This window comes from Heteronotia binoei, chromosome 7, assembly GCF_032191835.1.
Source record: "Heteronotia binoei isolate CCM8104 ecotype False Entrance Well chromosome 7, APGP_CSIRO_Hbin_v1, whole genome shotgun sequence".
Classification (NCBI taxonomy): domain Eukaryota; kingdom Metazoa; phylum Chordata; class Lepidosauria; order Squamata; family Gekkonidae; genus Heteronotia; species Heteronotia binoei.
The window spans coordinates 62,288,019-62,299,252 of NC_083229.1; the positions used below are offsets into that span (position 1 = coordinate 62,288,019).

General features: G+C 44.5%; 1 protein-coding gene across 1 annotated transcript; it reads right to left on the reverse strand.

Moving 5' to 3' along the window:
* Positions 1–6,262: 6,262 nt before the first annotated feature.
* LOC132575527 (uncharacterized protein F54H12.2-like) lies at positions 6,263–7,138 on the reverse strand. The gene has a single exon (XM_060244341.1). It carries the CDS (start codon positions 7,136–7,138, stop codon positions 6,263–6,265), a length of 876 nt encoding a protein of 291 aa, XP_060100324.1.
* Positions 7,139–11,234: the final 4,096 nt, after the last annotated feature.

Sequence of the window (11,234 nt, forward strand, 5' to 3'; positions counted from 1 at the left end):
CTTCATATTGTTTGGGGAAAGCGTGTTTTGCAACAGACGTTATTTAGAGAATTGTGGAGATGCAACGGTTCTAAGCGGACATAGTTTGGAGAGGAGACATACCCAACGGATAAAATGATGGCCTTAAAACTGAACACGGCTAACCTTATACGTGTAACACGTCCCTTTAACAGCAGGTTGCATCAGATTGCGTGTCGATACAACTCATGCTCTTTAACTTGTTCATTAATGATCCGGAGTCGGGAGTAAGCAGCGAAGTGGCCAGGTTTGCAGATGATACTAAATTGTTCAGGATGGTGAGAACCAGAGAGGATTGTGAGGCACTCCAAAGGGATCTGTTGAGGCTGGGTGAGTGGGCAACAACATGGCAGATGAGGTTCAATGTGGCCAAGTGCAAAGTAATGCACATCGGGGCCAAGAATCCCAGCTACAAATACAAGTTGATGGGGGTGTGAACCGGTAGAGACTGAGCAAGAGAGAGATCTTGGGGTCGTGGTAGATAATTCACTGAAAAAATGTCAAGACAGTGCGATTGCAATTGACACACCTTAATACTCTGTGAAAAAGGTCCATTCATAGAAAGGAGCCCAACTCTCCAACACTTCCTGCATAGGTTCAACATTTAGAACCACTGTCATGATGTCTATTTCAGCCGTTTCAGGTATTTTCTATAGTTGGTGCTTCCAACTTTTTCCAACTGTTTGGCAAAATTATCCCAGCATCAGTTACCATATGTATTATCAATTGGTTACAATTCTTGTAGGGTTTTTTGTGGAATCATATTTAACAAAAATAATTTAGTTTTTAAAAGTATAATTATCTTTTAAAACTTTCTGTACAAGTTTAATGTATTTTTGTCCAATACAATTGCACAGTTTTACATGATCACAGCACGTTTTTTGATCTACATCTATATGTTTGTTTTCTAGAAGCTGTACCTGGAACATCACAAGCTGCTATGCTGTTGCAGGGTGATGATGCACCTCAAAAGAAACGTTCTGTGTCTATCAACAGCCAGAAGGGGCCTAAGCCTAAAAAGAGAAAAACTGACAGTGCAAGAACCAATGAAGGAGGAGTAATAAGCGACTGCTATCAGCCTAAAAAGTGGATGGAATTCACTGAATCTCTTTTCAAACTCACACAACAATTGAAAGAGAAAGATAATTTTATTAAGAAAGCCAAGGAGGCTCGTGATGTTGCCTCCAACAAGATTTCCAAGCTGTTTGACAACTATGAGACCAAATTGATTAAAAATTATGCAAAGTACCCAGCTTGTGCTGATCACGCTATACAGTATGGGAGGGCTCTGCCCAACAATGTCTCTGAAGGGGTAAGGGGCTCTCCAGACCTGATGTCTGTTCAAGCTGATGAGGTGGGGGGAGAGGAGGATGGGGAATCATGCTCTGCTAGCACCAATGGGGTTGGGGAGGGAGCAGAAGAGAGTTGTGCAGCCTCTCCATCACCTCCCGAAGTCTCCGACAGCCCCGATGGTGTGGAGGAGGAAAAGGCGGTGCTGGGGGTTCCAAATGCCCCCCACAGCCTCTCGAAGTCTATGTGGAACGTGCGAGGGGGTGGCAGAGGCCCTATGAAAGATTTACGTAGGTCTTTGGTAACCAGCGAGGAATTTCACATTGTAAATTTAGAACATGTGCGCTCCTTTGCACAGGCCTTGGAGGTGCTAACGAGGGGGATGAAATTTAACGGTGGCATAGATGAGGGAGATTTTGTTCAAATACGCCTACAGGGGGAAGGTCTACAAAATCCATTATTTTCATTTAAGAAAAAGAAGGACCATCTCAACGCAGATGAGTTTCTGGAGTTTGTGGTAAATATACTGCAAAGCAATAGAGAAATACTCAGCACAGACACACTACGGTCAATTGTGACTGTTTCAAAGCCCCCGAGGGGCGGTGCTCGCCGTAAGGTCAAGTCTATCCCTTACAGTTCAATAATTGGGGAAAAACGGCGTTTTTTGGTAGATTTTTCTGATTACAACAACAACCTATGCTTCGCGGCGGGGCTCATGGGTGTAATGAAAAGAGCAGGGATCCTTCTGCCGCCATCCTGTTAGAGGCAGCTAGAAAATTACACAGCGAATTAGGATAGTCTGATCAGAAAAAGGTGGGTCTCTGTGACATATCAACAGCTGAGGAACATTTAAAAGTGAAGTTCATGTTGTGTTGTGTTCTGATAAGGGATGGAGTATATTTAAAAAGCAGCCCCTGAAATATCCTGAGACCCATTTTATGCTTTTACATAGTGATCATTTTTATGGCATTCTTCACATTAAGAGATTTTTTTGGATCTAGGAATTATTGCAGGCATTGTTACACCCTATACAACCATCACCATTATTGTTCTCAATTTTGTAGAATGTGTTCCACCGCAGAATGTAAAACGATCCTAGGAACGCCTAAGAAATGTTCCAATTGCTGCTTGTATTGTAGCAGCGACTTTTGTTTTAAGAGGCATGGTGAGCTGGCGGCCCAAGATGAAACAGCATGTCCCTCCAGGGCATGGTGTACAAAATTCTTACAAGGACGTTACGCACCTGTTTGAAGAGTGTTGTGAGAGGGCATGTAGACAATGCGGTGAGAAGCTGGAGGATGCTGAAGATTTCCACAGTCTGTGTTATTTAGAACCTCTGAAACAGCCCAGCATTTTGTCAAAATACATATTTTATGATTTTGAATGCACACAACGTAGGTGGGGTGCACCGGCCCAATTATGTTTTTGCTAAAGCCTTGGGGGTAGATAAAAAATGGCGAGCCAGTGGTAAATCTTGGGAATTCAGGGGTGAAACATGTGTGTATCAGTTTGTTAACACAATTACCACACAAAAGCAGTTTAAGCACATTACCTTCATTGCCCATAACTCCAAGGCTTACGATTCTTACTTTATTGTTAAGCAGCTGATTGAGGAGAGGTTGGATCCTGAACTGGTAGCCTTAGGGGGAAAGCTAATGTGCGTGAACATAAAAAGTCTTGACATAAAATTTATTGATTTGTTGAACCATCTTCCCATGGCCCTCTCTAAGCTGCCGAAAGCTCTAGGTTTTTCCCAGAGTAAGGGCTATTTTTCTCATTTTTTCAACACTAAGGAAAATCAGTCTTATGTGGGACTTTTACCAGATCCCAAATACTATGGGGTAGACCTGATGATGCCCGAAGAAAGGGAGGCTTTCTTAAAATGGCACGAGGAGAACAAATCTAGAACTTTTGATCTCCAAAAAGAACTAACTTTTTATTGCCAGCAAGATGTGAACATTCTGGAACAGGCTTGTACGTTGTACTGAACCAAAATCGTGAGCATGACAGCCCAGGACAGTCTCAGTATAGACCCTTTACAATATCTCACATTGGTGGGAGTCTGTTTAGCCATGTACAGGTTTAATTTTCTGATACCACTCTCAGTGGCCATTCCTCCTCCAGACCACTATCACAGGGAAACAAAGAGGTTTTCAACTTCTTCTATTCAGTGGCTCTGCTACTTGGAGCACACTGAAAAGATCCAAATCCAACACACGTTAAAGGGGCGGGAACGTAAGGTTGGGAAGTATTTCCTAGATGGGTTTGCGGTGCTGAATGGGAAGAAAACAGCTTTTGAGTTTAACAGCTGCTATTGGCACGGCTGTCCACAATGTTATGAACCTAACAAAATCAATAGATTAGCAGGGAAAACATTTGACCAGCTTTACTGTGCTACAAGGCAGAAGTATGATGACCTTAAAAGGATGGGGTTTCAAGTTGAGAGCATATGGGAGCATGAGTGGAACCATCTTAAGAACACTGACAAGGATGTGAAAGCTTTTCTTAAAGCAGCAGATTTTCCTGATCCTCTGATTCCTAGAGATGTGCTTTTGGGGGGGCGGACTAACGCCATTACCCTGTACTACAAAGCTGGAGAAGGAGAGCAAATACACTACTACAATTTCACCACCCTGTACCCATTTGTGAATGCGACAAAGGTGTACCCTCTAGGCCACCCCGAGATCATTCAAAATAATTTTGCGCCTCTCACAGAATATTTAGGGTTGGCTAAGGTTAACGTCTATCCCCCAAGAGGACTTTTTTTCCCTGTGTTGCCATCCCGGGTGGGTGGGAAGCTGTTTTTTACACTATGCAGGACCTGTGCTGAAACAAAACAACAGGAAACATGTTGGCACTCCAATGAGGAGAGGGCTCTGACGGGCACGTGGGTCACCATGGAGTTGCACGCGGCTCTGGCCAAAGGCTACAGGGTTGTGAAAATCTTTGAAGTTTGGCATTTTGAGGGGAAAAGCAGGCAGCTCTCTGCAAAATACATTAAAAGACATCTCAGGCAGAAGCAGGAATCTTCTGGCTACCCAGATTGGTGTGTGACACAGGCTGATAAAGACAAATACGTCGCTGATTTTTACAAAAAAGGTGTCCTTCTCTGCACCAAGCATATCTGCCACAACCCCGCAAAGCGCCAGATTGCTAAACTTTTCCTCAATTCTCTATGGGGTAAATTTGCTCAGAGAACAAACTTGCCAAACACCGAAATTGTGAGAGATCCAAACCGTTTTTTTGAGCTGGTATTTTCAGAGAATTACGAGCCCACAGCCTGCAGTTTCATCAGCGAGAATGTAGCATGGGTGTCTTGAAAGCACGCTGAGGAGCGTTTGACAGCTCCCAGATACACAAATGTGTTCATAGCTGCTTTCACCACAGCTTATGTGCGATTGGAACTCCACGTTCTCATCGAAAGTTTAGGAGAGAGGTGCTTGTACTCACAGACTGATTCCATGATCTTTGTGAGCCGTCCCTGTGACTCTAATCCCCCCTTAGGATGCTATCTAGGTCGGCTGATGAGTGAGGTTCCCGCGGAGCAGTATATAACGGAGTTTGTTTCTGCGGATCCTAAGACTTACAGATACAAGGTGTCAGGAGGGGAAGCATGTCTGAAAGTTAAGGGTGTTACTCTGAATGCCTCTAATAGTGAAAAGGATTTGGTTTTCACGCACGTTTCTGGCTCTGAGCCGGGTGAGATCACGGTGAGTCACCCAGGCATAGTCAGAGACAAAAAGAACTTTATTATTAAAACAAAACTTCTTAAAAAACCTCAGAAGGTGGTTTATGACAAACGAGTGCTCAGGGAGGGGTTTAAGAGTCTGCCCTACGGTTATTAAAATGGATACAAGGTGGCGTCACCCTTTCTTGGCCATCCTGGCAGGACCCAGCAATTGCTGAAAAAGCTATTTTATAAAAAATTTACTTGTTAACGCAAAGTCTACGCTTTCTATCATGCCTGAAAATATTGTGTGGTTTTCCGCATGCTGGTAACCATTGTATGAAGAATTGCTCAGACACTATTCTTTTATAAAGTTTGTAGAGGGTTTGCCCTCCAATTTGAATGATGATGAATTGTTACCTCTTAATAAAATAAACCTTGTCATTGTGGATGATCTGATAGTGCGTGCCTCCAATAGCGGCGAAATCGAAAACACTTTCACCAAATACGTTCATCACAGAAATCTGAGTATTATTTACATCGTGCAGAATCTATTCTGCCAGGGGAAGAGCAGCAGAACCATCAATCTGAACACCAAGTACATGGTGTTATTTAAAAAACCCAGAGATAAATTACAAATAGCGACTCTAGCCAGACAGATGTACTCCGGGAAAGCGGCCTTTTCTATGGAGGCTTATGAAGATGCCACAGGGAAGCCCTTCGGCTACCTGATGGTGGATTTAAACGCAACAACACCGGAATCTTACAGACTTCTTACAGGGATGTTCCCCCCAGACCTCCCGGTATACTATGTTATTAAAAAAACAAGAGGGGGAATTAAAAGGTGCTGACGCTCAACTCTGCGGGGCTTTTAAGGAGAGTCAGCCTGGCACGGAGGAAGCATATCAGCCAGCTTAAAAAGAAACGGAAGTCTCCTGAGACTCATCTCCAAATCACCCCCTCATCTAAGGAATGCTATTCTGTGCGCTGCTCCAAACGATTTAATAAAGGCTATCGGGGAGATAGCTTTAAACACGCTAAAAGGTGTCATCCCCCTGTCACAGCGGCAGAACACTGTCCTGCGAAAAAAACAGTCCCTGATTAAAACCCTGAGCAGCTCTAAGACACCCCTTACAAAGAAGAAGAAACTGGTGAGACAGCATTAAAGAGACGGGCCTCTGGGACAGCCTTTCAACAGGTAGCTGATCACTGGGGAAGACGTTCAAGAAGCTTTTTCGGGTGTGAGGAATGTCTAGTAAGACGCGTGTTAGCTGGACAGTATCCATGTTACATATAGTCAAAGAGCACGTTGCAGTTTTGGTTGATCTCGATGACATCAAACACCCCGTACACGATCAAATTCACCGTTTGGGGGAGTGCGGCTGCAAAGCGTATTTCAGCTCTCAGGTTCCCCATTTGGATCAGGGAGTAATGGTCTGCACATTTCTGATTGGGAGAGAGGTCAAAGGCAAACAGAGTGTACCCGTTCCAATACTCATCACAATCTATTTGGAGCAGTCTATCCTGAAGATGCTTCCCCACCATTTGCACCAAACTCATGTATTCTCTCACGTTGTTCCCTGCGGCAATGTCGGGCTGAAAGGGTTTTGGGGGGATCTGCTCCCCATCCACATATAGGGCTGCAATGTTAATGTTGTAATCTTTAAAGTGGAAAGGGTTTTTGGTGAAGCTGCCTCTGAAAGTGTCATTCTCCACCAGAGCCATGACCACCATTTTGGGAAGCTGTCCCAAAAACAAGTTGTCTTGATTGCTTACAAGGGCTCCTGCTGAGATACTGAACACTTTCATGCTGACACGGTCCACAGGGTATTTTGCTGTGGAGGTCATCAGTGCTTCAGCATGGGCCAGTCGGACACCCGGGGACACCCTCACTTTTTTCACAAAGAGAGAGGCTGAATCCATCTGGAACTTAAAACGTGTCCCGTCTCCCGCACCACTCATCAAGCAGAAGGTGTCCCTGCTGCGGGTTAGTTTGATTTTCACATCCACTTTGTTTAGCAGCAGTTTTTCTTGAAAAAAGAGGTCCGCTTGGACACGACCTAAAAGGTCTATCACCCTGCTCTCAGCCATTAGTTCTGCTGTCTTGGCAAACCCCTTGTTGACAGGGTTTGTTAAGATGGTGGACTCATGCTGGCCAGCCATATCCTTATAAAAGCCACCTGCTGAAAATTGTGTGGCTAGGGTTTCCCCTCTGTAATTGAGCAGAGTTTCAATCATTGCCCTATAGGGGTAACAATTATTGCTCTGGCGGATCAGCCGATCTCCGATGGTCACATCCAGCTGACTGAATATGGATGCTATCGGTAGTTCACCAGCGCCACTCTAGAGTCAGCAGGGAGGTCTGTGCCATCTTCTCGAGTAATTTTGCAATTCACAAAGATGAGTGTATTGTTTAAATCAATGTAATCTTCCCCATTACCAGCTATATAGAACTCTAGAGGCGCAGATCCTGTAAGGGCTGATAGGGGTGCGACTTCGATATATAGGCTTTTCTCGATGCAAGTTTGTGTTGGGGCTATCTGGAACAGATCGAGCTCCGACTTCACACACTCTTCCAAGCCGCAGTGGATGAATGCCATGGCTGCTTATAAAACATCTTTGAGTCCCCCGTGAGGAGTCCTCTTCTTCTTCCTCTTTCCTCCCCTCTTCCTCAGGGCCTTCTGCTTCTTGGTGCCCTCGCGGCTTCTTTTAACGGGTCCTGGGGGCCCCTGTGTGTAGTAGACTGTTTTCTTTTAAGTCTGCCCCTTCTTTTGAGATAAAGAAAGCCCGATCCCTCCTGCGGGTCAAGTTTATTCATAACTTGACATGTCACATGCCCCACGACATCTTGAGCAATATTGCAAGCTGCAGTTTTCAAGTGCGGCTTGACAATGTCCGCCCCTTTTTTAAAAAGCAGTACGGCAATTTGGAAAAGCCTCAGAAAAATCCCTCCAACTCCTGACCCATAAATAACGGGTGCACCATGAAATCCAGGGAGAGTGTAACCGGCCTGTGAATGATAATAGCCCCAAAACAGTGCTGGGTCCCCATAATCTTTCACAATCACCATTTTTTCCGCAGTCGTAAGTGCAACCTTACAATGACCTTGCCGTAACGGAATGACACGGGTTGATTCTGATCCATCTTTATTTCTACATGGATCATTTCGATATGCTGTTTGTTGACGGGGACGTAGTGGGGCTCATCATAGATGACTGTGACAAAATCGTGACTTTTCCCTCTTATCGGAACACAGCGCAGAAGGGACACAGCTGGTGTTCTATGATATCGGTATATAGGTGCAGAGAATTAAACCCTTTGGTAATATCCGTTGTGTGTTGAATGTTTTTGAACAGTGTGTTAGGGGGAGTCCCCAGCAGCACTAATTCATCACCCACAATGAAGTGTGTAACACTCGAACCGACAAATATAGTTTCCCCTGTTGTTTGGTCATGAAGGAAAAGCACATCGGGTGGTGTGTCGAAGTGTTTCCGTACAGCCGTCTGCATGGCATCTAATATATGGCGAACGTCTTCATAATAGCCCTGCTTCACCTGGAATTCATTTCTAGTAGTCTCGGTACAGATTTGGTACATCTGTGGCTTACTGATCGTGTACCAGGTGCAGGGGTACTGAATTTCTACCAATCCCACTTCCCACTCCCCCCTCAAATCCAGAGGCTTAAACAAGCGCACAGTGAAAGACGAACTGGTGTTTTCAGGAAATAGGTTCTTAGAAGCTTTGCTGGGGAGCGTGATGTAAAAACTGTCATCTTCCATCCTTTTCAACAATGTCTTCATCCGGGACCCAACTGTTAAATTTGGGTGGCCACCCCCTCCCCTTCACTAAGATCTGCTTCTGTTTCTTGTTTGTCCGGGTTTTTATAATTTTCTCTATCTTGTATGTTATGTCTTTCCAACAAGTCACTTTCTGCAACTCCTCCGTGTAAAACCCTCCTAGGATCGGTTCACCATCAAAATCTACCAGGTGGTACACGGGCCTCTTGCCCCTTCCCCCCACCTCTTCTATAATAAAAATTTCTTCTGTGAAATTCTGTTCATAACCCTTCTCAAATGTCCCCTTTGTTCTAGAGACCCTCACACGGTCCCCTTTTCTAAACAGAACTTGTGTTTCTTTTTTGGGAGACCCCTGGACCGCACCATACATGTGCCTTCACACTGTAAGCACGTTAGAGGGTTTGACATCTACAGGCTGCGTCTGAATAGTTCTATGGTGACTATGGTTATAACTTTTGACTAGGTCTTGTAACACATCCGTATACTTAAAAGTGTTATTGTGTGTAAAATATCTCCACATCCTGGTCTTTAAAGTTCTATTAAACCTCTCCACTATGGCCGCCTTCACTTCGTTGTTGGTGACAAAATGGCGAACTCCGTGTTGCTTTAACAGAGCACCCACTTTTTTATTGAGAAACTCCTTGCCCCTGTCTGTTTGCAGCTTCTGAGGGACCTTCCCTGATCCTCTGAAAATGCTTTTAAAAGCAGTTGCCACCTCGGTCCCACCGTTGTCTTTCAGAGGCACCACCCACGCGTATTTAGACAGGATGTCTATCACTGTCAGAATATATTTATAGCCCATGTTGTAATTGAAATATTGTTGCATATCTACCAAATCTGCCTGCCACTGTTTATCAATATTACCCATGATTACCTTGTTCCTTTTGAAGCGCACCCTGACCGGTTTATGCACTCTGTATGCGTCCTGATCATCCAACCACTCTTTCACCTCATTTCTGCTCAGCTTATACCCCCTCTTAGATGCTGCCTGAAATAGCGGTTCAACACCCCCAAAACTTCCAACCTCCCGCGGATTATAATAAATCCCTTTTAACACATCCCCGTGGCGTGTCATGACACTTTGCTCTCTTTTGCCACAATGAAAGGGGTTTTTTTATTAGGCTGCATATATACAGAAAAACTGGATCTTCACTCTGACTTTTTCTGATTCTCATCTTTTTCCCCGAGTTGTTTCTGCATCTCAGCACGCTCCATCACTTTCCTTTGCAGAAATTTACACAGGTCTGCCCCCTTTACTTCAAACACCGTAAACTTTGGAACATCTACAGGCGCACTTTGGGTACTGTATCCCTCCTTTTGAAACAGGGCGACCAGTCTGCAGCGGTAGCAGCAGCCTGGGTTTATCTCCTCGCTAATGCATCTGGCCAGTAGTGCAAAATCAATGGGTCTGCCCCCCCCCCCCCCCATATTCAAAGAAGAAAACACATTTTTAGTCCAAATATTGCTTTGTTATATTCACACAGTTGGTGCAGTTTTATTATACTTACAACAGGGAATAAAGCCTCAATGCATCGGCGGTTGTCTTCTTCCCCCTCCTTGGCCGGATCAGCCTCTGTTGGCTGTTCAGGTGTTTGCGCTTCATAAACTGGGGGTTCCCTCACCTTTTCCATGGCTTCATGCTCCGTGTCTGCTCTAGAATGTCCAGAGGTATTCTCCATGTCCACTCCAGAATCACCGGCTGTACCGTGCTCAGTATCTGCTAGGGAATCTTCCTCACCATCATTCTTTACAGATTGAATGTTATAGACAGTCATGCATTCCCAGCAGCAACTTGGTTCTGGCTTCATAGGGACGACATCCGCCACCTCCGAATATGGGTGAGTTTTCCCTACCTTGTCAGAAAAAAAAAAGTGTCTTAAGTCTTTCTATTTCCCTTCTAGACAATCCCATCCCCCCACCCCTTTAAAATAAAAAACTTACACCCGGATATAAATCTCGCACACGGAGGTTGTGGGCGTTTCATTTTCTTTCTCACCCAGCTGTGTTCTTGATACCATGCTATTTCTTCACAATAACCACAACATGAAGGATTCACTTTCTCATGTGCAACTTTCACAATTTGTATAAACTGTTCCCACTCCACATCATCATATTAGTTCTGCAAGAGAAAAACAGCGATGTTTATTCTGTCTCCCATACCACCCTGGATCTTTCCAACGTCCCATTCCACGTGCTACTTACCATCTCTAGATAATATTCGGCACACACTATACTTTCTTCTTCTTCTTCTTCCTCCACCTCCTCTTCCTCATCCTGTCCAGTCTTCTTGTGTGTCACGTTTTTCATGCAACTACTCTCTTGACAATATGTTATCGTTCTACAGAATTTACAACAGTTTGTTCCCACTCTACTATGCGCCAATTTCAGAATTCGAGCTATCAGTCTCCAATACAGTCCTTCATCCTCCATCTACAAGAGAAAAAACACAATTCTAAATATTT

Coding starts and splice junctions, on each gene's coding strand:
- LOC132575527 (XM_060244341.1), bottom strand. CDS start 7,138: ATGGCTGGCCAGCATGAGTCCACCATCTTAACAAACCCTGTCAACAAG.